Source organism: Opisthocomus hoazin, chromosome 12 (assembly GCF_030867145.1).
Source record: "Opisthocomus hoazin isolate bOpiHoa1 chromosome 12, bOpiHoa1.hap1, whole genome shotgun sequence".
Classification (NCBI taxonomy): domain Eukaryota; kingdom Metazoa; phylum Chordata; class Aves; order Opisthocomiformes; family Opisthocomidae; genus Opisthocomus; species Opisthocomus hoazin.
The window spans coordinates 22,872,867-22,899,385 of NC_134425.1; the positions used below are offsets into that span (position 1 = coordinate 22,872,867).

At 48.1% G+C, this 26,519-nt stretch overlaps 1 protein-coding gene across 1 annotated transcript in view; it reads right to left on the reverse strand.

The window, feature by feature from the left end:
* Positions 1–500: 500 nt before the first annotated feature.
* Positions 501–26,519, reverse strand: part of SF3B3 (splicing factor 3b subunit 3) — a 30,273-nt gene continuing 4,254 nt past the window's right edge. The window contains exons 6-26 of the mRNA XM_075433564.1: positions 26,182–26,294; positions 25,263–25,400; positions 24,120–24,223; positions 22,714–22,879; positions 22,106–22,201; positions 21,497–21,569; positions 15,948–16,099; positions 15,452–15,607; positions 14,231–14,386; positions 13,409–13,552; positions 12,354–12,476; positions 10,759–10,913; positions 9,451–9,625; positions 8,638–8,843; positions 7,561–7,717; positions 6,030–6,155; positions 4,679–4,891; positions 3,778–3,876; positions 3,184–3,327; positions 2,378–2,482; positions 501–1,386 (exon numbers count right to left, since the gene is read on the reverse strand). Coding sequence (XP_075289679.1) covers positions 1,246–1,386; positions 2,378–2,482; positions 3,184–3,327; positions 3,778–3,876; positions 4,679–4,891; positions 6,030–6,155; positions 7,561–7,717; positions 8,638–8,843; positions 9,451–9,625; positions 10,759–10,913; positions 12,354–12,476; positions 13,409–13,552; positions 14,231–14,386; positions 15,452–15,607; positions 15,948–16,099; positions 21,497–21,569; positions 22,106–22,201; positions 22,714–22,879; positions 24,120–24,223; positions 25,263–25,400; positions 26,182–26,294 — 2,942 coding nt within the window. The 3' untranslated portion in view covers positions 501–1,245. The remainder of the gene's footprint in view (positions 1,387–2,377; positions 2,483–3,183; positions 3,328–3,777; positions 3,877–4,678; positions 4,892–6,029; positions 6,156–7,560; positions 7,718–8,637; positions 8,844–9,450; positions 9,626–10,758; positions 10,914–12,353; positions 12,477–13,408; positions 13,553–14,230; positions 14,387–15,451; positions 15,608–15,947; positions 16,100–21,496; positions 21,570–22,105; positions 22,202–22,713; positions 22,880–24,119; positions 24,224–25,262; positions 25,401–26,181; positions 26,295–26,519) is intronic.

The window sequence follows — 26,519 nt, forward strand, 5'->3', positions numbered from 1 at the left end:
CCCTGCCCGCGTAGGCAGCGGGCGAGGAAGAGACAGCGGGAGATGCAGGGAAGCTGGAAGGCCAGCAGCCCCCGGCTCCGGCTTCGCTCCCACGGGGCGGCAGGAGCCCGGGGAGAAAGAAACCCCCCTCGGAGCAGCCCCCTGCCCCTCCTGGGCTCTGCCGCCCACCGGGGACAGGTCACTCGCAGAGGTCGGGCCAAGGAAGGCAAACCTTGTGCTGGGAAGCAGTTTGGGAAAACCCTAAGCCCAGACTGGTGCTGTTTCACCGCCAGGCCCGAGGCCCAGGGCTGTTGGCTGTGCGGGGTGCAGCGCCGCGCCGAGCCCGGGAGCCCCGGCAGAGCCCAGGGGTCCAGCCCTGCTCCAAGCCCTGCCAACGCACTCGGGCAGCACCGAGCCCCAGGGCAAAGGCCAGGGCAGCAGCAGGGTGTGCGTGGCCCCGCGCTCCTCCTCCACCCCTCACGCACCCAGCTCCGCCAAGGAGAGGAGCCCCAGAGCCCGGCTAGTTAAAAAAAAAACACAAGCTTTTATTCTTCATGTGCTGCTCGCGGTCACAGCTTGGAGATGCCGCTCTTGCCAAAAGTTCTTATGAAACAAATCAAGCCCCGGACTCAGGCCTCGCTCTGCCCCACCCCCAAGAGAGTCAACATTGTACAAAACTCTATTTACAGGGAAAACAGTCGAACGGTGAGTCCAAAAACCCCTCGCAATTCTGAAGGAAACACTCGAGCACGGCAGCCGTGCCCTGGCCACAGCCCAGGCTTCCCAGGGCTGGTGGCAGCCCAGAGCTTCCCACCACCGGCTATCAGGAGGAGCCCAGTAAGCCCCAGTCACGCCACGGCTGTTTCCTTTACCAAAAAGCTGGGAAATCGCCAAACCCACTTGATCCTACAAAAGCTCAGGTGGATCTGCCCTACTGGGCCTTCCGCAAGGGCAGCACAAGGCATCTTCGGGCTCCCCCATCCTCGAGGGGGGCCAAGGAGATGGGGCCGAGGGTCGGTCTGCACCCTTCCCTGGGCACTTCCCAGGAGGGAATCGCTCCGGCTGGAGGCCAGAAGGTCAGGAGCCTTCACGTAAGCAGCGGGCTGTGCTGGGAGACCTAATATCTGACACTGTATTTACTGGAGTCACATTACCCTGAAACATCAAACCGAGAGGAGCAAACCAATATCGAAAAAGGGAAAGAAAGCACACGTTCCTCCTCCCAGCTGCGCCTGGAAGAGCGGCTCCGCTCCAGCCAGCTGCCACTCAGAAGGCGTAGCGCGTGCGGATGTCTTCCAGCTTCTTGGACACCTCGGGCGGGGTCCGGTCCAGCTCCTCAGCCACGTTCTTCTGTTTGTTCGGCTCCATGGAGTTGAACTGCTCACACAGGTCCCCGTCGATCACATTCTGGAGGGGCAAGGAGGAGAGCACTGAACCGACACAGCACAGAGGCACTGAACCCTGCCTAAACCGGGAAAAACGGCAACAAACAGTTTGTTCCCAGCAGCATCTTAATCCTGCGCTGGAAACAAGACCACGTTCGGTGACCTCATCCGCTGAATAGCGGCAATTAGCATCAAATTAATTACTGGCCAGCTTGATTAACCAAGGAGAAACCCAGAGAGCCTGGGCATGGCTGAGGAATCGCACCAGGGGAGGGCAGACGGATCCGACACGGGTCCCAGCACACCGACAGGCATCTTCAGTCAGACGCGAGGAAGCTTTGAGATCGTGCGTGCTGCAGGTCAGCCCCGAGCTCACCAAGAGCAGCAACACCCTCTGTGCTGGGACAGTTCAGCTGCCGGGACAGTTTTCCGACCGATACTACATACGTTACTCTGGTAGTAGTTACCACGTAGTGACTCTGGTCCAGTGGCCTGGACCCTTCCGGTCACAGCATTTAGCAGTCGACGGCTTCAAATACAGTTCCTCAAAAGCAGAAATAGGCAGGAACAGCCGTTTCTTAGGAGATTTTCCTTTTCAAGGGCAGTGGAAAAACTATCTCCCTCAGGCAACACCCAGTCCGACCCGGCCACACCAGCAGCTCCGCAACGCTGCCGCTTCTCCCAACAGCCAGAGGAGATGCTGAGGCCAACAGAGAAGCGCAGCAGCAGCACCGCTGGGCTTTGGTCTCAAGACCAACCCTCAGCAGGCTCATTACCAGGATTTAAGAAACCAAAACAGGCACGGTTATTAAGTGCTCTCCTTACGGAGTGCTACTCCAGAGCGGGCTTCAGCTCCCGCCGCAGTGACGACACCAGCTATGGTTTCCATTGCCCCAGTCTTCCCCACTTAACAGCAACCGTGACTTTCTTCTGCCAGGCCTCACAGCAGTTCTGTGCCCCAGAGCAAGTCGCCGCATCCCCGCGAGCTGTTGATCGTAAATACTCAGACCCACCTTCACCGGGAAGTAGTAGGAGCGGAAACTGAGATGGTCTCGTCCACAGAGAGGAGGGTGCTCAGACCTCAAGTGCATTTCCACGTGCTGGAAGAAGTCATGATCCTGGAGAGATTAAGAACCGGTAAGAGAACGGTTTGCGACCCAACAGTGCCACCGGCAAGGCAGGACAATGCCCCTGCGCCAGCTGAAGCCCTGCCATGACCCAGTTCTGCAGACCGCAGCCAGGGTCAGGGCCAGCCCCTCACCACTTCCACCCTGGGAGCACCCACAGCAGAGCTAGGCAGCCAGCCGTGCCACCTCGGCCAGGGTCGGCCTCCCCGGCACCGCAGCACCCAGCAGATGTGCAGCACAGAGGTGCAGCCCAAAGAGCGAGTGGCCTGGCACCTGCTGCTCCAGAGGCCACAGCAAACAGAGGAGAACACTCTCTTCAGGACTTGGAGCACAGTGCCCCATCAATAGGGTTGAGAGGCTACACAAAGCATGCCAAAGGAAGCCTCCTCGCAGACACCAAGTCAACCAACAGCTGCTCCCCTGGAGCACCAACAGCCGTGGAACGGCAGTGCAATCAGCCAAGCTCTCAGCAATTCCCAGAACCAACACAGAAGGAGGAGTTAGCGAGCTCCTTCTCTTCCCCTCTGCATCGGAGCCTGTCTCACAGGCACAGGCTTTCCTGCAGCCCAGGTTTTCACGCACCGCAGTGCCCCAGAGCTACCCTCAAGGGATGCAGCACATTCATACCCTGGCAAGGGATGAGCACACAGAAAAGCAGCACCTCTGCAGCATTAGCGATGGGGTCTGCTTACCTCATGGGACGTAAAAGGGACCAAGATTCCTATCCCCCCCGACAAGGTGGTATAGACAAGAGATTCGGAGCCTCCCGGGATCAGCGTGGTCTTCTGTAAGGAAAGCACCGTCTCTCCCACATGGTAATTCATAATCACTTCAGCCTGAAAGTCAACCGCAGAAGCGTGTTTTTTCTTTAGCTTATATAAAAGCATCAGAGCGCTTGAGAGAGGGGAGCAGAATATATGTGGCCACCTGCTAGTTCTGAAACGCCTTTCTAAAGAGGAAGTGCCTTCCACCTGCGACCAGATGGCAAAACTCAGCACGCCGCTGAATCACCCTCCTGAGCTGGACAAACGGATGTGAGCAATGAGGGAACGCAGGGAAAGAAAATGAGCGTGCTGCTTCAATCGAACATCACCGAGCAGGCACCGGTGGTGATTTCAGAAACTGAATTTGGCTCCCAGTGACAGTGAAAACCGATCACCCACAGCACGGTAGATGTGTGGGAGCAGAACTGCCAGCACACCTCCTGGACAACACCGCAGAGGACTTCACAGCGAAGCCGTGCATTCTTTTCCCATAACAACCACGTGCCTCCCAGCAAGCGTTACCTTCTGCGATGCTCCATTAAGAAGCCCCCGGTCCCAGAGAGCTTTGTTGCCTGTGGGATCCTCATCTACCTCATCATTGGTGTTGGGAGGCAATCGCACCTGCATTGAAAGAGGATGAAAGAGTCAACCAGCTGCGGCCTTGGAAAGGCCTCTTCTGTGGACTCTATGAGAATGACTTGCGCATCATGCAAACACAGGCAGGACCTCTGCCCGGCCTGGCACCTGCAGGTCACCCTGCGAGGTATGGTCAAACTGGTGTGAAGGTGGTTCCCACTAAGGAAAGAGTCTGATGGATGTGGGGCAGGAAAACCTAAGAGGATCGATTCGCTTGCGTTAGCCAAGTCCTACAGGCACAGCGTCTGACACTGGCTGAACTCTGCACTCCAAAGCACCCGAGCACACTCCAGAAAGAGATCAAAGCACTGGCAGAAAGACCATCTATTCTTTCCTCCTCCCCTGCTGAAACCCAGCCAAGTGGGGAAGTGTCAGCCCTGACAAAGCCAGCTTTCACAAGGAAGTGACAGAGAAAGCTAAATGCCAGCAACGAGGTTTAGCCAGGGCAAGTAAGAGTGATAACCCTGACGGCGAGTTCTCATGGGCTCTTTCACAGCCACAAGCTTCGTTTCAAGGCCTATTCATGGAAATTTTAACACAAGTTATTGAAGGCTTCAGAAATACGTTTTTTGACCTGCTGATGCAACTTGTTTGCTTTAATTTACAAACTGATAAACTGCAGCCGTCTGCTATGACGACAGCCAGTCACCCGGTAAAAACAAGTGAATGGAACAGGGCGTTGTCTCCAGCTAAGCACAGATTCTTATTCTTTTAAGACAAATCACGGATGTTTTAAGGAAAAATACCTTGTGTTCAAAAAAACCCAGCTTCTCCAAGGCACACTCACCACGCAGATGTTGCCAAACTTGTCCGCTCCAGCCACGGTGTCATAATCCAGGAGAGTTGCTGTAGTGACCCATCGCGGGTAAGTGTCGTCAGCAAAGATGATGAGCTGGTTCTCATTCCTTTTGTAGCGCACCCAGATGAAACTCTCCTGAACGTCTGAAACAATCACTCTGTGCCCAATGGTTTGGATCCCACAGATGTAGTTGGCAATGTGCTTTTGAGAGAGAAAGGACAAAACCCGAGTGCTCCAACAGGGAAGCATGACCCGTTCACTCTACCTTGCTTCAACTCCAACACTATTTCCCCCCCGTGAACTATGGCTCACTCCCAATTTCCCATCACTCCCTCCAAAACTACCTCTCATTTCTGGCACGCTACAGCCCCAGTCTAAACACACTGTCAATACTGGGCCTTGCCATCTAACATCCACCACGCGTCACTCTCCGCCTGCTGAATATGAGCAACCTCCTGAGAAGAAGCACTGCTGGTGAGCCCACAAACCAAGATGCCAGGGACAGTCCTGCAAACAGGCATTGCTTTGGTGTCCCCTCACAACCGTGGTCATGAAAGACCCAAGAAGGAAAGCTTCAAGTTTTCATGCAAGTCATGTTTTAGGAAAGAACTCCCAAAATGCCCAACACACAAAACAATGTTCCCCCACAAGTTCCCAGTCTGCCTGTGAGCCTGCTGGAGTTCCTTTGCGCAGTAATGAGGAACTGGCGCAGGTCCTGCAGTTTGCAGGAAAGAGGGAGGAGCAGGCAATTAAGAGTTAGGAAGGCACGCTCTGCAATTTCTTTTCCCTAAAGCACCAGAGATGTTCACCAATAAGGACCGTCTACTTCAAGGAGAAAATCCCCTTTTCAAGATTCTGGGGATCTGAAGAGGTGCTCATATGCACCTCCAGCTTCTGCCCTCAGCCTGCTGATCACCTAACCTAAGGACACGTTTCCAGCGGTTGTCATTTCACATCTGGCTAAGACCTCTCACTTTTACAGCAGACAGCCAAAGGCATGGTCTGTACAGGCTTGTGAAACTCCTGCACGCACCCATTAACAGCCTGTGTTGAGCTGGTACAAAACAGAACCTGCAAGAGGCCCATCTGCATAGCGAAGGGAAAGCGACGGGTGCTCGGGGTGCAGAGGGGCATCACAACAGCCCAGTCCAGCCGGAGCTGCCAGCGCTGCTGCGGATGCATGCGCCCTGCACACACCAGCAAGGCACAGGCACAGCTCTGAGCTCCAAGAGCACAGACACACTCAGGCTGGAGTAGCAGCTAAACCCTTGTTTCACTCCTGCTGCAAAGCATCACTCGCTCCAAATTCACAGCTCTGGTCTAGAACAAAAGCCAGTACCTTATTCTCGCACTTCCGAAGCAGTTTCTTCTTGCCCAGGTCATACACACGCAAGAGCTTTCCAACTCCAATTAAGACTCTACCTTGGAACGGAGCAATGGCTGCAGGAACCTCCTCCACAGGGGTCTAGAGAGCAAACAGAAAGACTGTGGGACCCCTGTTCACAGAGCCTGCCTTACACTGAGCTTCAGAAAGGATTCAGCTAATGACTTGGCTGAAGCTCATTGGCCTGTGGCAAGGCTTTCAACGTAAAAGGTTAATCACGATCTTTTTCTACGGAAGGGGCAAAAGGTCAGTCCTCCGTAGGCCTTTTGACAGCAGCACACACCACACGTGGTGCTAACAGAGCTCTGGGTACTACAGAGACCACAGACCGCTGGCAGTGTACCTTAACTGAAGCGTAGGACTGCTGCAAGAACCCCACACCCGGCAGGCAGCCAAAGACACCAAGGATCTTGCTGCCTCAGTTCTTAGTTTTGATTTCTACCTGACAGAAAGACTTTATACTTTGCCTAAATCCATCCAGATTGTCTGTTTTTAAAAACAAAGGCATGAATCTAATTCACCTATCTGGCACAGATGGTCTGAAGCTGCCACTGAAGAAACTGTTAAATCTGAGCAACTACAGTGCGCCCACAACTCCAGGAACTCAAGACAGGGCCGAAAAATCTCCCACCACTAAACAATCCAAAAGGATCAGCCACAGCAGAGAAGGGGAACACGTAGAGAGCTTCCAGTTACAGCACTCCCAGCTTGGTTGCACTGGCTAAGAGAAGTTATTTCGCATCATCAGCTCTGTCAACTTCCAAGTGGGTGTTCAGTGGCACCAGAAAAGGCCCTGGTCCAGGACAGAACCCACTCATCGCATCAGGACCGTAGGAAGTGAATAAGCCACAACATTCCTTTCCACGAGCTCATCTGCTCAAATCTCGGCCATGCTGGAAGCATGTGGGAAGGAGAACAGAATTTTGTTTTCACAGAGTTCTGCTAAAGCCCCCGCTAAATCCCCAGAGACCCACCGAGCAAGCTGGTCACTAGGTGACCAATCACTTCTGCATGCAACCAAACAGCACCAGAGGAAAGATGACAGTTCACATCAGCTTCACGTGGCCAGCCAAGGACAGAGCGCCTTAGCACCAGGGCTCAAGTGACCCAAGTATGAACTGACTTTGTAAACAAGTGCTCAGAGCAGCTCTCTGAGCTCATATTCCCAAAAGGAAACTGACCTGTTTCTCTCCCCTCCCTAACGAGGCCATCAAAACCCCCGCTCCTTTCCCATTTACTGATTTGATGGGTAAGACTATAGCTAAGGCAAAGGACTGGGACACAGATGTCGTGGGAGATCTGTGTTCAGTTCTCAGCTCTGCAAAAGATGTCCCAAATGATTTTGGAGGATGCAGTTTATTTTCTCTGAGGCTGCTTCCAGTGTGTAACATCAGCTGACGATCTTGCCCAGGATTCACTGGATACTGCAGCGAAGTAACAGCTACTCCAACACTCTGCCTGCAAAGGGCCCAGTCATCCCTCTCACCTTGTGCAGAAACTCCAGCTTCTCACCACTATTCACCAGCTTGTACGTGTAGACAAATCCCCCAGCAACCGAGCGTGGGTTCAGAATCAGGTCCTTGGCAACTCCCACCAGCACGTACCACTCATCACCAGTGTTGGAGAACCGGCACACAGCCACACTGGGGATGACAAGAGGCGTCAGGAGATCAGCGTGATCACGACACAAACTAACACTGCGCACACCGACTGGATTTCCTAATAACACAGCTTGCACCTAACCAGGCACAGATTCAGCGGCTCAACCTTCCAGCAGTGACATTTCCTTTTCAGAGATCTTTCTTCCTCCCTGTAGAAATGTTTAATGTAGATTTCTCCATTCTTCCACACTCCTCATTAAAAAAAACCAAAACAAAACATGTGGTCTAGCTGTCACATATTCCCAAAGCATTACTTTCACACTTTCAGAGGCTGGACATTGCCTAGCAATGCGCAAAGCTCCACTGGAAGCTGTTTTTCAAAGGCTGTTTCAACTGGGACATGTACATACAACTTTCCTCATCTTCCAGTGTTATTTCCTGCCCTAGGTCAGCCAGGTTGGGAATCCTGGACAAAACAGGACAGAGTCAGCCTTTTGGACCAGCATGACCTAACTTCACTTCACCTGCTCAGACACTCGCAATTCTTTGTGGTTATCATGTTGGTTTTCCCCTCCAGTCCCTCTAACACTTCCTTTCCATCTAATCTGTGCTCAGTTTATCTGGATGAGAAGGGGAAGGAGAGATAGCAGCACATCCTCTTGTTCCCGGCTCTCTTATCTGCCATTGACATCCCTGCATTGTTCTTTAAGCACTGGGGTCCAGCAAACACATCTAGAGCACCAGCTCTTCATGCCACATGCCGACAGATCAGGGTGAGAAGGGAAGGAAAGGTGAGACAAAAGCCTTAAGCATGTGGCAACCCCTTCTGGAATTTCCCGACAGTCTCCTGATAACATGCTGCATCTGGATTTCAATCCAGTAACAGCTGAGCCAAAGAAGGAAAAACCACGTCAGACTTGTCACAAGCAGAGACTCTTGCTGCATCTGGCACTGCTCCTTACCTGAAGGCAGCTTCGTTCTGCTCTAGCTGGACCAGATCTAACGTATTTCCCTGGATGGGGTTCATCACCCTGATAACAGAGGCCCACTGTCCATTCCCCGCCTTGGGAGCGCCAAAGATGGACTCAGGAAGATTCTCGTTCAGAAAGGCTGCAGCCATCTCTGCAGCCAACTCCCTCTCATCTTCACCCGCAGCCTCCACCATTTCCTAGGGCACATTAAAGGACAGGAGAAAGAGCAGCTCAGTGGATTTCCTTTACAGACATGCTGATGCCCCGAGCAGAATATAGCCCCCCACTTCCCTTAAGCCCAGATATTCCAGGGCAAGGTACTGCCTGTGAGGACATAAAAGCCACCGAATCCCAAAGCTTCCACCTGCCCTGAGCTTATTCCCAAGGGAGCCTCAGCAGCTCAGAGCACAGCAATGTCAGCTCTGCCCTGCCCCAGGGGCCATTGTCTGGGGAGCTGTTTCTCCCCATCAACAACTCTGGTTGAGAAGAAAACAACCCACTGAAATCTAAACGTCAAAGTCACAGAAACCCCAAAGAATGGTGTTACACAAGCTTAACTGTCCTCCAGTATGTGGCTCTTAAAGCCTGCCGTAACAACATGCAAAGAAAGGAGCACTGGGAAGTAGCGTATTCTGCTGAAATTTTTGTTTCGAGGCAGGTCTTCACTCCCGTCAGCCCCTGCATTCACACCATGCACAAAACCTTGCAGGCAACAGCAGCTGGGAACTGGTAAGCAGGAGAATTTCCGGCTGCAGAAGTCACCTCTGGGGAATAGGTGCGAGTACCTGTCGCCCCTCCCATTACCTCGGCCATTTGCTGCTTCCTCTGTGCCTTGGTGGCCTCCGTGTAAGCGTTGTGGTCTGTCTCAATGATGATCAGGTTGTTGCTCTCCGGGTGAATGACAAATTTTCGGGGTGTGTACTGCAACGGGAAGGCAACCTGGTTGAAGACTGCCCCCAGTTTCTCCAGTGCCAAAATCCTGAGGGACAAAGAAGTGACATGTGTTAAGCAAGGCCCAAAAACAGCTGTCCAAAAGAATGAAAGTGGAGTTGAGCTTTACGTCTGTGGAACTGGCTAGTGATGGAGACAAGCAACGCCCTTCTCGGGCCAGTGAGCAACCAGCTCCCGAGAGCAGAGCAAAACTAGCACCCTAAATGGGAGCCTATGCTGTGGGACAGGTGTGCTCCGCAGCATAAGAGCCCTGACTCGAGGGCTCTCCCCGTCCCAGGGTGCGTTTCGAGTGCTTGTCCCTTTTGGACAGGCTTCTGTGGTGCTGAAGCAAGTCTGTCCCGAGAGGAACAAAGAGCATACGGAAGAGGGAAACTGTACGTTTGGGGAACACATCATCTGTGTTCCCCAAACATGACACAGACTTCGACACGTAATAAATGCTTCTCAGAGGCACTTCAGTTGAGTATGAAAAATGCAATGCCAACTCTTTCTTCCTGTGACTTGCCAGATGAAATGTCAGTTCTTCTGGCATTTGGTGACTAAAAGCCACCAGTCTCTTGAGAAAGAATGACTCCTTTAAACGCAATGAATGCTCTAATATTTCAATGAGGCTAGATGTGGAAAAAAAGCGCCTGTTCAGGCACATACAGCAGAGCTCCTGAATTTGTGGTCCACTATTTTCATTTATTTTTTTAGTATCTAAGCTGAACTTCAACAAGGCAACAAATACAGCCCTGTCAGGCCTCCAATTTCTTCAATCACGTGGCTTATTTTCTGCTAAGTAGCCAATTCAGATCACAAACCACAAGATCCTAACACACAATAGGTTCACATTTATTAAAAGCTTCCCTCTCTAAGGATCAGAGTTTAAAGATAACTTGAATTACACTTGTTATTTAAAAAAGCTAGAAAACACAAATCAGAGAAGCACACTATTTCTTTCTGACAGCATAACTATCCTTGTATTCCATTTGTTTTCTGAAACCCATCCAAGTGTTTGTACCAAATCATTATCCATAATCAAATAACCTCAAAAAGGCCTTAACTCTTAAGTTCAGTCATGTTACCTTTCCCTTCAAATGTCTAGTGAGAATTCACCACCCCTCTGCATGCCTAGCATCCCGGCCCGCGAAGTAGTTGTGTTCCCCCATCAGTTCTTACCTCAGCGTGTTCGTGGAGATGGCTACAATGCCCTCTGGGCACTGCTCAGAAGCAAAACCAGATGCAAACTCCAGTGTCTCATAAGACAGAGGAGTCAGGTGGAAGCGTGACTGATAGGAATAACTGAGCCAGGAACGGCTTGACATGGCCAGCACCTGGGAAACAGATAAGGCAGCCAATTTATCAGGTCTGGGGTTGGAGGCAAGCTCACTCCTTGCCACAGGAATGAGTGTACAGTGCTGGACTCCTGCACACCAGAACGACTGAATTCTGCAGGTGGACTCCACCCAGCTCAGAGCCTATCTTCAGAGATACTGCTTGTTGTCAAGAGAGTTTTACCCGGAAATTGCGTACGGCACCAAGAGGAATTTGAAAGCGCTACCAAGACAACAAATATTCAAACCGAAGCGCAAGAAAAATTGTTATCTGAAAAAGCCAAGATCAACAAATACTTTCATATTTTTAAGACAATAGCCTGTTCTAATGGGAACAGATCTTTTAAAACAAATATTTACTGCTTTGTCACAATCCAAATGCTTTAGCACTCTCAGTGAAATTTCCTTAAAATAATCAGTAGCCCATTTTCAATCCAGTTACGGGAAACACAGGAAGCAGATGAACTGCTAAGCTCCTCAGCTTTATGCATTTGGCTAAATCAGTTTCAGTACAACATTACTTTCTGCCCGAGTGAATGAAAAGCTGGAATTGCACTGAAACACTCACAGGCTCCTCCAAGGCCATCACTGAATGGCCACAAGCAATATGGTCTTTTGCCCCATACTGTGAGACAGGGAACCAAGACCGCTCTCAAAGCGGAAAAGTACTCGGCTATACTATAAGCATTCTCTGCTGGAGCTGCAAAGCACCCCACTTCCAAGTTACAGCTGGCAGACTGGCAGAAGCAAGCTGAAGAGTGTACCCAGCGCACCACCACAACATTAAAGCAGAGCTCAGATTCCCAGATCCAGCCCCCTACGCTGGCCGGCAGTATTTCTCAACTCTGAAGGTGTCATCCAAAAATGAGTCAAGCAGGGGGTGGCTGATCTCCCCAGTGCCACATCAGAAGGGCTGGAAATGGCATTTCTGACAAAACACGTTCTTCCCTCTACGCCAAACCCTGCAAGTATTTTCCTTGAACCATGCATGGCAGCTGTCCAGTCCCTGGCTGAGCCATTCTCAACATGCACAGGACACAATCAGCAACTGCATCAAGCAGTCAAGGGGTAAGAACTCCACACAGGATCTTTCCGCCCCTATGCACCAAGGCAGGCAAGACAAGATTTTTCAGCGTCTCTAAGCCCAATAATTTGCTCAGAGCTTTCCAGACACAGTGCAAACGCATCCTATGGGTCAGACAAGTCCTAGTTCAAAGAAGGCAGGGCAGGACTACACATTACTTCCCAAGAAGGCTGTTTGTGACAGAGCAAGCTGCAAGCCAGGCAGCTCCATAATGAAGTCATTCTAATTCCCACCCTGACCCAGAGGGTCCTGCTGTGCTGCAAGGATGCTTCCCCACCCTGCCTATCAACAAGGAAAACCGGCATCCTGCATCTGGGGAGTGGCTGTGTACCCCTCTGAGAGCTCGCCTCACTTACCGCCTCTTGGCCTTGCATTCGGACTCGGAAGAGTTTCACAGGCCGTGAGCCAAGGTATCTGGTCCTGGTATCGGAAAGATCGCCAGTAACAGGATCCAGGACAGTTCGCAGCAGCACACCATTCTTGAAATTAGCAAGCCAAAAAGTTAGATCAAGATTACAGTTAAGAAATAACTAGCTACAGCCATTATTAAAAACAGAGAGGTAATTTCTGAAGAATTAGGTGTTTGTTTTCCTAGCTTCTGGTACAACTTCCTTTTACAACCACACTGTATCTAAATTGGCTCTTAATATTAAAAAGCCTAACTCCTGCACACTCCTGTGGGGTAGAAGGGAATTACTGTACAACAAACCAACCAACCAACACCCCTCCGCAAAACACATGAAAAAAAGCCAAAGAACAGACCAAGAAGTCTGGTACATCACATAAGCCATGAAAAACCTGAGGGCTGATTCCATATCCTAATCCCTCTCGGTACAAAGCATTTACCCAAAAACTCACACTGCTTAAAAAGAGCTTGCATTCTGACATCAAACTCGAGGCATGTGAAAGAACCTAGACGGCTCTGATTATTTTTACCACATGTTGAATTGTCAAAACAACATTTTTTGGTCAAAGATCACAGAGCCAGTACTGGATGCAAGGAAAAGCTGTGCAACAGCACAGTTATTAGAGCAAGGCCTGTGGCTGCGGGCAGTTACTTCTTTGATACTCTGCCCTACAGGCAATTTTTACAGAACTGCCCAATAACATTTTACCCAGAAATTTTTGTTTGAGAACATTCCCTCTTTCTGGAAGGGGAAAAGCACAATTTGTCCTGCATGAAGTCTGCGCCAATATGCTGTCTTTTGACTAGTCTCAAGTTTAGGAACATATGGGGAAATCTGCACCTCTACTAAGTCACACCGTGAATTCCCCAGTTAAGCACGTTGTAACAAAGGGGAAACAGTCAGGCTTTGTGTTGCGCTGCATGACGACAAGGCCACTACAGCAATCCATCTTTCATGCGAATGCGCATCAAGAAATGCCCATCAGAACCAGGCAAGCACCTCACCTGCAGTCCAATGTTCAGGTACAGAAAGCCAATGGAGCCCCTCTCGCCCAGCTCATCCTGCTTCTCTGTGCCGCCCATCTCCACAATACACAGCGACTCAGGCTGCGCAGGAAGGGCCTGCATACTCAGTGGCTGTAAGCAATCCTGTGCAAGACAGAAGAGGTACCACACCAGTCAGCACACTTAGCATGGCAAGAGGGGCTTCAAACTCCATTTAAGAAGCTTAAAGATGCCCTTTTAAATCTTCACAAAGGAATACTCGGCACAGGAAACAGTCACAACAGACACTGTGGATTTTGGCAAGCTGGAATGGTTGAAGGCCCGGGCTTTAGAAAAGATAAACTGGATCCTTCCAAACTGTTCTAGCACAGCCTGCAGCTCTTTAGCATTGAGAGACCTGAGCAAAGCTTATGTTGCTTCAGTCATCCTTTGAACACTCGTCTGTTGCAGGCAGAGGAATGAGAATGCCAGTTTGCAGCTGACCTGCTTGCAGAATGAGCCTGCTTTTACTGCAGGTATAAACAGTGAGATAGAGAAAAAAACCAAACAAACAAAACAACAAAAGAAGAAAATGTTTTCATATTTCATTGGCTGAACCTCCCAGCATGGGTGAGACTAGGCCAAACAAGGGAATCTGTTACAGGTAAGGATCAAGGGCCATGCTTCCTCCCAACCAGCAGAAAAAAAGCCAGGCAAGCTGTTCATTTCCTGGTCATCCACTTGACTATGGAAAGACAGCTTGGACGGACACAGTCCACCTCTGAAGTACCCTTCTGAACATTTCAAGCCAATGGAAGAGGCAGAAACAGCACAGCTACTCACCGAAGGGTCAAGGGAAATAATTCTGACGGTGTTGTCCACCAACCCCACAGCAAGGAACCGGGAGCGCTGCTCGCCAGGGGGAACATTGGCCAGGCTCATGCAAACGACGTCAGCCGACATCTCCTTTCTCTCCGTGTACTCATTCAGCTGTCCTGACTGAGAAAAACACAAGTGACTTATTAACCAGCCAGTGGGGCAAACCAGCACCAAAACGTCTCTCCACACCTTCCCCTCCACCTTTTTATTTTAAGATAGTGCTTTGGATTGTTCGTATTTTTTTAAAACCACTTCTTTACAGCCTTATTTCAGCTACAACTGGAAGAACCAGAATAGCAACAGGATAAGCACACGATTTCCAGCATCAGTTATGAACTTCAGAGCAGCTCTGCGGAGTGGGACCTGGGTGTGCTGGGGGATGACAAGTTGACCGTGAGCCAGCAGTGTGCCCTTGTTGCCAAGAAGGCCAATGGCATCCTGGGGTGCATTCAGAGGAATGTGGCCAGCAGGGCGAGGGAGGTTCTCCTCCCCCCCCTCTACTCTGCCCTGGTGAGGCCCCATCTGGAGTGCTGTGTCCAGTTCTGGGCTCCCCACTTCAAGAAAGATGAGGAGCTACTGGAGAGAGTCCAGCAGAAGGCTATGAAGATGAGGAGGGGACTGAAGCACCTCTCCTATGAGGAAAGGCTGAGGGAGCTGGGCTTGTTCAGCCTGGAGAAGAGAAGGCTGAGAGGGGACCTTAGAAATGCCTCCAAATATCTGCAGGGTGGGTGTCAGGAGGACGGGGCCAGACTCTTTCCAGTGGTGCCCAGCGACAGGACAAGGGGCAATGGGCACAAACTGAAGCACAGGAAGTTCCAGCTGAACATGAGGAAGAACTTCTTCCCTCTGAGGGTGATGGAGCCCTGGAACAGGCTGCCCAGGGAGGCTGTGGAGTCTCCTTCTCTGGAGATATTCAAGACCCACCTGGACAAGGTCCTGTGCAGCCTGCTTGGCGTTGGGACTAGATGACCCACAGATGTCCCTTTCAAACCCTAACATTCTGTGATTCTGTGATTAAATCATCTCAGATAGAAACACTCCAGATATGCAGGGCTTTGCTGTCTGTTCTAGAAGGATGCTTCACTACAGAATCCTTTTCTGCACATCTCATCAAGGATCAGTCTCTGGCAGGCCCCACACTCTGCCTTGCTCTTCCAAACTCATTCACAACATGGACACACATACCGGGTCCATCTCAAAGTAAACCAGTTCTCCTCCAGTCAGTGCTATCACTACTTGTCTCTGGTTCACAGCACATTTTACAATGGTTTTCTTCCCTGGTGTCTTCCACTCATTTACTCTCTTATCTGCTCGGATGTGACGGATCCCATCTGGATAAACCTGAAGGAAAACAGGCCATGTTAATTCTGCATTTACCATCCCTTCACAGTTCCCATCCCACTGGTGATTCTGACAAGGAAAAAGCCAGAGGCAAGCACTGCTTCTGGCACTGCATCTTTGAGCTACAGCAAGGAACTATTGAGCATGCACTGAAGGACATTAGGACCATCTTCAGGCTGGTCCAGTTTCACTTAGCAGGATATAAAAAGGGAAAGGCTGAATACGCATCGTTCTCTGCCAGTCCACACCTTCAGATATGACACATGTTGCACTACTGTAGAAACCAAGGCCACGCAGCAAGCAGAGAGCAGCAGACATGTCAGAAGCAACTCTCCATTACCTGTACCAAAGCATCATCACCAAGAAGAGAGCAGGACAAGGTGGGTGTAGTACCCAGGAATCCAGAGTCAGTCACTTCTTCTACAGTCTCTCCAATAGACAGCACCAGTGTGGCATTTACGAAGGACACAATGATGTAGGCATCAAATTCATCTGGTCAAAGGAGACAGGGAAAATAAGGGTGCTCATTAAATAAACACAAGGCTTCCCAACAAAATTAGCACTCTGACAGATGTCTAGCAGTTACTCTTCAGTAGAATTCCTCTGATAATTACGTCTGCTGGCAATATTGTGCAAGTTCGTTCTAGGACACACACTGTCCAAAAGCCAGCCACTGCTAGCCTCCAAACAATGCAAGACGGAGCCAGGGATCAAACGATGATCCAGATACAGAGTCAATTCATGACACACTGCACTCTGGCAAGCAAGAGTCCTGCCTACTCTTTTCAAAGACAGCACAAGGTGTAGCAGCCTTTAAGACACTTGCCCCACCTCACACAAGAGGAGCTGAATCCAGATTTAACATCCAATGAAGTCAAATGAAATGCTCTACTCTGATAATCTGCACGCACAGAACCCATCTGCAGAAACTGCACCACAGATGCTGCAAACAGGAGGTTGCAGGACCAGGTCTCTACCTAGTATCCACATAATAAAAGGCTGCAGAGAATGATTAGGGTGCACTGTAGCAGAGGAGCTCAGGGTTAGCCTGCTCTACCCTCAGCCAGAAGCTCAACCAGCTTACATCCACACAGCCACCTGTACAGTCTCCCAGGATGAGGAACAATTATGTTTTTAAGACAGAGCAAACACTGACCTTTATTTCTACTGGAACAAGTGACAGTATTGCAACTATCGTCTCCATACCAGCTTCTCCCAAAGGGGACAGCTTGGGAGAGTCCAGTAGCCTGGACATGAGAGCTACACTGATCAAAATAGTCTCAAGAGCTCATATGGAAACAGGTAAGTCAGGGTAGTAGGACTGGGTAAAGGGAATGCCCTGGTTTACTGCTGTCCATTTTTATTCTGCAGAAAGTCATAGGTATTAAAGAGAGGGAGAGAGGAGTCTCATTAAAACAAGAGTAACAAAAGCAACAGAAACAATGAAGTCTGTTGGGAAACAGAGCCAGGAGCCTCAGCGGAGAAATAAGATTGCCTCAGAGAAGCAACTCCACTTCTGCTGCTGTTGTCACGCAAGTGCTATATATTAAAAATGAAGAATTTCTCATTTTAACCCAGCTCAACCCGAAGCTCAGACTCTGCACCACAGCATAAGGCAGTTGCAGAGGTCAGGGTGTAGAAGAGCTGTCACAGTTTTTGCCCCTGAGCAGGGTTTCTCCAGAATTTGCAAATGTGGGAGACATGGACAAGTGGCTAATGACTCTCTAATCAGAGACAGAAAATAAAGAACTCTCACTGGGACAAATACAGGATGCCAGCAAATACCACACAGCAGCTTTAAACTGGGTTAACTGAAACAAATGCTTCAAGAATAGATCCTTTTCTTACCCACCCTGTTTAGAGGGAGGCGTTGCCAAACCTGCTGTGTCACGTTTATAACAGAAAGTTCTTACATACAGCTGAAAATATGCAAGTGAAAAAAAAAAAACAACCCCACAACATCATTCTTCTCCATTCTTCTCTCCAACATCTGGTATACAGACCACAGCTCTGATCGAACTGAAGAGCTTTGTATAATTAAAGCAATTCCAGCAGTGGTCTGTGGCATAAACTCCATTACTACTCTACTAAGCGGTCACAGCCTATAACCTCCAACATGCTCCCAAGTCCCACAAACAGAAGCAGGTCTGCTTGGGGAAATGAGAAAACAAGAACTGAACCTGCACACAGAAACGGCTTAGTAATGCCAACTATCTAAACATTTGGCTTAACAGGAGAATTTCTCTAATGTTAACAGCAGATGGTAAGAGTTCAGTATGATGTACACTGTTGCACATCAGTATTTTCTACACTAAATAGCAGCTTCTCCTACAAATTTGCACAAACTTTTCAACATCAGAAGCCTACAAGAATTCCTCGATCGCTTTAAACGGAGATTCTAGCAGTTCCCAGACTAAGCATTTAATTCATAAATATCCTGTAGACAGGAGGTTCTAAAAATTCCATTTCAAAGACCGTCGCTGCTTTCCAAACTTCTTGAGAGCTGCTGCTTTCCTCCCTGGGGGCTGTCATTCTCATGATAAACCACCATGTCCCAGCTGGAGGCTTAGCCATGTGATTTGGAGCAGGACAAAGAACTCCCATTTGAAAGCGAAACAGATTCCCTTCGTCCTACTCTAAATGAAAACTCATTCCTACCTCTTAATACTTTTTTAGCTCTTTCTTTTCCACTGGCTTACAGTTATTTTAGAGCATGCCTTTAAGTCTGCATCAACAATAGTGACAAGTGCATTTTTGCTTGAAGTCCAGTAGTGTTGCTTAATGCCTCTCTGCTGGAGCTTTTGAAATAAAGGGTTTGGTTTACCAGAATGAAGTCAGTGAATAACACACATTCATCTAGATTCAAACAACACAATTTTGGTTTAGAAAATATAGTGGCCTAGTTGAAATTAAGAGGACTAAATCCCTGAAGCACAGGGAGATGTATTCTCAGTTAGAAAAAGAAGAGGTCTATAGATTTTAATATGAAAAGATATCTACTTCGCTCTGCACAATCCCAAGCATAATATCAGGCTGCCCAGAGTTTTGAACAGATAGACGTTATTTCGTATGCAGACACAAGACTTCAGAGATGCTTATTACCGTTCTAATTGCTCCAGTTAGCTCCTTTCAGTGAGTAATAAGAGACATTTTAATGACTCTGAAGAACCACAGCTGGACTCATTCTCCTGTGCCTTCATTACAAGTTATCTGCAGCTTCATGCACACGTCACGACCAGTTATGAAAACATCGCATTTCCATGAACTCTACACTACTGTCCTTTTTGTTTGTCATGGATTCGTTTTTAGTCCATGAGAACTCCATTCCTATATGCCAGTCCACACTTGATACAGCTTTTTCATGCCCCACAGCATCTGAATTTGCACCGATACAAATGCAGTCACCACTAGCTCAAAGGAGTTCAGTGAACAAGCAGATGAGCAGTGACAAAATTCAGAATTATTCTCACTTAAACGACACTGATGGGACGACAGCACATTTTCCTGGGCTTCTCTTGACTACTGCATGGAGGCTCCGCAGCTGTGACTCACTGCACATTGCTCTTCACCCAAGACTGCCGGGTAGGGAACGCAGACTGTTAGGTCTCAGCTCATGTCTATCTCCACAGCAAAGCACACAGCCATCTAGCTCCCCAGACCTCGATATTTAATTCCAAGACAGGGTTTTGCTCCAAATCCCATCCAATTCTGTCTGATGGGCAGACACGTCCCATAACCACAGGGCATTCCCATGCCAGCAATACCTGCAAGTGCTTCAAGCACACTCAGTCATCCTGTCGGAGATCTACACAAAGTAGCTGGGAGCCAATCCTCAGTCTAGAGGAGAGCTGAAAACACCCCTGAAATGCACACCTCTCTGGTTTTAGCAAGAACTGACCGTTCTGCAGAGACATAGCCTCATATTTCATTCCCCGAAGACTGTAAGATAGAATGGAATTGCTTTCTACTCCTCAGCTACCGAGGCAACCATTTCCAACTACGCCACAGCTTCTAGAATTCATTTACTGAAAAGCTTCGCACAAAAGTAGCCCCGTGATTTTGGGATTCTCTGTGGTTAACCTGTGGCACAGTACAGTAGCCCCTAGCAGTAGGTACACACCTGTGGTGATCAGCACCTCCACCACCAGCCACCTGTGGAAGAAAAAAAGAGGCTTGGTATTGGTAGTGTGTATCACCACGTACCAGCCAAGGTTAGTATTTGCTCTGAAGGCTGCAAACCTGTACGTGTCTTACAGAGGCCTTGCAGCATGCATACGCTGTGGCATCGCCAGGCAGCCCGACACTGCAAACTGAACACTCAAAAACAGCGCCCGGGCACTTTCAAGATTAGATGTGTGTTTGAAAAGGTTCTGCAGTCTTTCTGCTTAAAACCCATTCAGAGTTGTAACTTCACATAACTTTTAACCGTATTCAGAAAGTAGCATGGTTCATAACAGCTACAAATTCCAGCCTTTCTGCAACCATGGAGAACTTTCAGCTGGAACCTGGAGAATTTGGAAGGAGGAGAAAAGAGGCGGCAAGACTGGTCTGTTTCGTGTCAGTTAGCAACGGTCCTCCATCCCCTGAAAAGTTAAAAGTTATCCTCCGGAACCCCAAGAGAAAAGGTTTTAAAACTGTAAGGTGATGTCAGAAGCCTCCATCTTTCAGAGGGAGGAACTGTTACCAACTCCTCTTCCAGAAGTCAGGAGCAAAGCTTTGTCTCTTAATAGACTGGAATGCCTCTTTTAAGAAAAATACGTATTTTTTTTATATGAACTGTGGAAATACTTCCCTTCTGGGGAACATGAAAGCACTTTGTGCTCAAAGCTCCTTCCACGCTGCTTAGGCAGTACATGAGTCTCAGAACATGAGCACAGGAATTGATGACAGGTCTCAGATGGCAAGGTAAACTGCATAGCAATGTTTGAAATTCCCACAGGGTTACTGGCTCCCTGGAAGACACACTACTCTTAAGGTTGCTTAAAAACAAGGTACCGTGTCACCACAGCAGGCCAAGGTCTCCACTGCAACAATCTGGCACTTCTATACCCAGTGCATAAACCTAAAGGAAGTCTTTGTGAGATTTATACAAAGCACTGCCTCGGAAATAATCACAGAGACTGTCAGTACCCCAAAAAGATTCATTTCAGGCTCTTCGGGTGTTTCTGAGGTCCTCTGTTCTCACCCCCAAGAGAAAGGCAGGACAAGGGATTACATTTCTCCTTGTACTTTAGTAAGGGAAACCCATTACTTCAAATCAGGAAAACCCAAGCCCACAATCCAGTACATTCTGCCAATTTCAAATTTTGACCTTCCTGGAACGAGCAGCATCCTATACACTGCTGGGATTCTGAACAGGAGTGTGTCCCAGCCTTAACAGTTTTCTTTGCAGATATGCATAGAGGGAAGTCATAAAATACAGACACTGTTGCTGATTTATCTGCTTTGTTCCGTAATTTGTATCCCACTCTCTCACTAAGAGCTGATTACTGTAGCTGTCAACACGCATATAAAGAATAGTGAGTATGCTCCAACAAAAAGCACAATGATTGTCTGCTGATGTCAGAGCAAGAACTTATGGGAAGTGGGAAAGAATGAGAAGTTCAGCAGCTTCAGGCCACAAACGTACAGCTGACACAGCATACTGGGTGACAGATGCAGCTGCAGGCAGGTGCTTCTTTGTCAAAGGAAAGCGTGACAATTCTAGGGGACCAGAGGGTGGCTTCCAGGTACAAGCAGGTGGTTGCTGATTCAAAACACAACTTTTGGGGATGGCACACAACCACCATGCAGCAGCTTTCCTATCTCCCTGGACATAAAACCAAAAACACCCAAACAAAATACACCAAAAATCATCACCTTCCCATGCTGCAGGAAAATACTGCATACCTTCAACATGTCTCCTCACGGTCCATACAGCATTGGGGTTACCAGGCAGCTCCGAGACGGCCATTTCAGATACCTACAGTAAACAGAAACACGGTTCTTTTCAAAACAGATGTTTGGACTTACTATGGTGAGTCACCAAACCACCAACAGTTTTTAAGCTTTCCCACAACTAGGCAGGAAAGCCAGTAATTCCAAATTTTGATGCTCTCCCTCCCTATGCCAGATGTGCTACAGGGTAGAACACATTCAGCAATGATACGGCAATGTTAGAGCTCTGGATCATCAGCTTTAAAACAAGGTCACTAGCCCCAAGCAAAGAGCTCAGCAGCAGCAGCTGGTGGAGACACCAGGAATGTTCCAGCTCAATACGCTCAAGTATCAGAAGAGACAAAACGCAGGTGGCTGGAGTCAACTGAACAAAAAGCCTTTGAGACTGTAAAAGTAAACACCAGAACCCTTCTATTTCCAAGGAGCAAGCCCGGAAAAAGTTGCTTTCTCTCCAGGCTACAGCAAAAGGAGAATCCCTTCATTTCAGCACCCTTATTTTAAAGATTTTCACCCACTGTCCTTGCCTCCCAAGATGTTCTTCTAAAGTGGTGGAAGTCTTACCTCAAGTCCATGTCTTAGAACCCTCAGAGATGACCGGGGCCCTCGACCACAAGCCACATACAACTGAGGTGTGTCTTCATTGGCCAAATCTGCTATCTGCATGGAGAAATAGTGTCAAACAATATCCACAGGAAAACAAAGTAAAACTAAGCTATATATTCCACACTACTGCTTTAAGAATATTTTTTCCAGGCACTGACAACAGTGAAGATGCCACAGGGTGCACCATCTGCTGTCCTGAAATAAAGTCAAGTTTTAACCGAACTCACTGTAGAGCAGAGAGCTGGTCTGATGGTCAGCAGAGGAGCAGCACAGAACTGCTGGTTGACACCCTGTCCAAATACGTATTTATCACCACGGGAGTCACAGGCTGCCAGGCTAGGTACCAGTCTTAGGCAGCAGCCTGAGAATTTAGCAAACTTGCTTATCTATTCACATGTAGTATAGAGCAGTATTTCTGGAAATGCAGGATAATGTAGCTTTCGTGACTCTGCTTACACCCAAATACTCTGCATAAAAGCAGAGAAAAAAATCATCATCTATAATCAATTCCTCCGTAAATGAGAAAGACTTATGTGGTGAGTGGGAGCTTGCTGACAGCAACACACCTGACAACACAGAATAGGAGACAAACTGTCCAATTCATCCACCAGCACCAGGTTCTTGAGAGGCCGTGGCTGAAAAAAGAACGTATCTCCTTCCTCAAGAGGCATGGCAGAAGAGAACTCTGGCTCCTCATCATCATCACCCAGGTGAGCTATCTGGTACAGGTAACTTCAGACAGAAAGCAAGAGCAACAGCATGTTCAGTGCAAAGCTCATGTAGCCTTCTCTAAGAAAGGCTTAGCCAGATATTCAGGCAACAGGGAGGAGAGAAATCCTTCCCTACATTACGTAGCTATTGAAATTTAGCCTTACGAATCATCTTCTTGGTGACAAAATGTTTAAAGTGAATCGGAGGCCCGCAAAAAAACCCCTCACAAACACCCCTGCACACAAAAACTGAAAACGCCACAAAAAACCCACCACAACCTCTCCCCTCCAAACCTTCTCATCTGTAGCTGTACCTTGCCATTGGGCAAGGTATCCCAGAATTTCTGTGTTTTCTCTGTTTACCCTCGAGCCTTTCAGATCTCCTTCTGTTAAAGCCAACGCACCAACTGACAGCTGAGGCCAAGAGCAAGGCCAATGGCTAAGACTAGAACTCCACGGTTATTTATTTTACTGGAATACTCTCACCTCACTATTTTTAACCACACTCCCTATTCTATTTTATAAGCCTAAATATCACAACAATCAAGTCAAACTTCAGCAGAAAAAAAATAAACCCAGAAAGATAAGACTGATTTACTTCCTGGTTTTAATAAAGCCCAAATGAATACGGCCTCCTCAAGTGCTTGGTTTGTACAACCCAACCCAGACTCCTGGAGCTCCCCCGGGTGGCCGACTGCAGATGCAGTCAGAAAAGAGCATAAATCTCCATTCCTGTGAATGCCCTGTTGAGACACTCTTTGGCCATCTTCAAAGTCATCTGCAAAGTCTTCAGAATATTCTAGAACCCTAAACATGAATTGAGAAAGCCCTCAAGTGTACATCTATTAAGGAGAGGACCACAGTTACTGATAACAAATCCTACCTACTTCCGAGTGGGCCATAACACACAGAAGTTCAACGAAAACTGATCAAACTAATTAAAAGAGAATTCGTCCAGAGGCATGATGGACCCTGTATGAACTGCAAGTGCTCAGTTCTTCCAATCCCTACTGCAACAGCATGTAACCTTTTGTTCTCTACACTATAAAATCTAATCCGGGTTCAAACAACAAGAAAATTCCCCCATTCAGTCATAGTCCAAACCAATTGTTCTGCTTAAGCCACGTGAACAAAGCATTAATATATCCATTAAAACGGAGGTGTTGTCTTTATAAATTCAGGAAGTTCAAGGTCAGTTTGCAGTCCTGCACAGAAACCGTCTGTTTCAGGTGAAAAACACTGATGTAAAATTGTTTACTCACTGGTTTCCAAATTCAGATGCCACAAAGAGAAACCCCGTCTTCAGCACGCACATGGCAGCAGCAACTGGAACAGTGTCAAAGTACTTCAGTCGTATCTCTGTTACCTGAAAGCAGAGGAAGATGTGACTATGCAAGCAAAGTACTGGGGTTGTACACGTGCGATTTAATAAAAAACAAGCTGCCTAACTATGCTCTCCCCAAAGAAAGGCAGCAAGAGTGTGGGCCAGGCGTAACCACATCAGTAGTTTGGGGCAGCAGGTCATAAATCACAAAATCCAGCAGACTGTTCTGAACACGCAAGTCAGGCTGCCTGTTTTATTCTAAGACTTTCTGGCTTTGGTAATATTGAGTCAGTTTGGAAAGAAACAGCTGCAAAATAACAAGCTGTCTAAAAGAAAGCAGAAATATGATTCACTGAACACCAGCCATTCCCCAACACGTGAAAAATCATCTGTCCTGAGCAAATTTCTACATTTGATATAGTCACAACGGCTCTTGGTGAAACATCCAGGAACACTCTTAACCCACTTAAAGATGCTACACAATCACCCCTTGTACCAAATTTGACATGTTTATATGAAGGAGGAACTAGCATTCAACATTTGCTCAAAAAGCCCAACTGATTCACTGCAGCAGACATCTTTTCACTGCAAAATACTAGGACAAGCAGCAGCAAGCCACTTCAAGCCTGTTCTTTCAGCTCTTGGAACAGATGTACCAAGCTAGCTACCTCAATTTGCAAAAAGATTGACTGGAGCACGTAAAGCTTCAACTAAGAGATGAAGTAGAGAGCACCTACTGTGATCAAGAGAAACTAAAGTTCCCCAGAATTAGTTCCCGGAATACCCTCTAGCAGGTTCATGGACCACACTTTACAACACATCTTTTGAAGAAAGGACTGCCTGCAGAACATCTAAAATATGCCCAAGCGACTCTGCAGCCTAATCTCACAGGATTTCACAAACCTTGCACTGTGTCTCCATATGAGTAAATAGCAGTTGTAACTGCAGGTATAACTATATTACAAATCACATAAAGCATGTGCCATTATACAGCTAAAACCACAGTATTAAACATTTATCACTTCAGAGAATCTTAAGGACTCTTCCCAATGAATGCTTCTGCTCTTCACGGGATGCTTACCATGTCTTCATCAGTCTCCAGAGTAATTTTGAAGATGTCTCCCTGCTCTGTCTGGGCCAGGAAGAAGAACATGGACTTGGTCTTATGTGTAGCAGAGCAGACAAAAATCATACCTCTCTCTGGGTCATCCAAGTCATTCTGTAAGGTAAGAAAGCGGAGGTCATTGCTGAAAACATTACCCAGCAAGCGCACATGTGGTTTCACTGAGTGAAGTATTGCCATTTCACAGGCGCCTTAAGAGCTGACAGTATGTGAGGAGGCTTCTAACACAAAGCACCTCCCCTCCACGACACCTGTAGTTAACCCCTGGTACATCTCTGCCCCAGAAGGAACGACATTTCTAAGACACTGGGCTTCAGCATCCTCTCTCTCATCTTTTTCACCCTCCTCCCTGGAAAACTCTGTCCCATATCAAAGCCAAACATGGAGGCAAGAGCTGCAATCCACACACAGCTGGTTTTGAGCACTGAACCTTGGCAGGCGCTCAAAATACAGTCAAAGCACACAACAATTTGCAATGCCAGAGGCAGAGGAAACAGCCTCAGATGTAACAGACCAGCTCTCGAATTCACCTGCATACCCGACGGCAGCCATGACTCACCACCTCAAGTAATCCCATCTCACACTGACAGCGCTGCCACAGCGGTGCCTGATCAGTCTTTGGAGTATCTCCAGTGTAAATCTCAGCAGAGACAAGAACCAAGCTCATCACTTCAGGCTATGCCCACCACCATCTTCCCTCACAGGTAAGCACACAGCCAGGAAGGCAGAAGACAGGCCAACACACTTTTTAACTACTCCTTTTTCCTTACTTTAAAACCTCCCTGATACCTTTACCCTTAAAAGGCAAATGCCAAGCATGCATTTAGCACTGATAAAAATAATGATGAAAAAGGGGTAAGAATCCCAAGATTCTTACCCGTCTCCTGGGAATTGGGCATCTGATATCAGGCTGGTCACCGAAGTTTTTATAAGTAATGTAGTTTTCAGAACAGATCAGTACCCCGCTTGGTCCATCAGAACCACCAGGAACTGAAACACAAATAAGAAACGTAATTACGAGAAAAGCCCTTACCACAGATCTGACAGCAGAACATTTATTTCCGTTTTCTTTAAAGCAACACAGTTTCCATTGCTCTGTATCACCCTGCATATATAAACCTACTCTCACTGAAGCGAAAGGTGAAACACTGAGTACAGCTTCCTGGGTCGGTGTAAGAACAGAGCAGATGAAACTGGGAGACCAAGAAGGAGAAA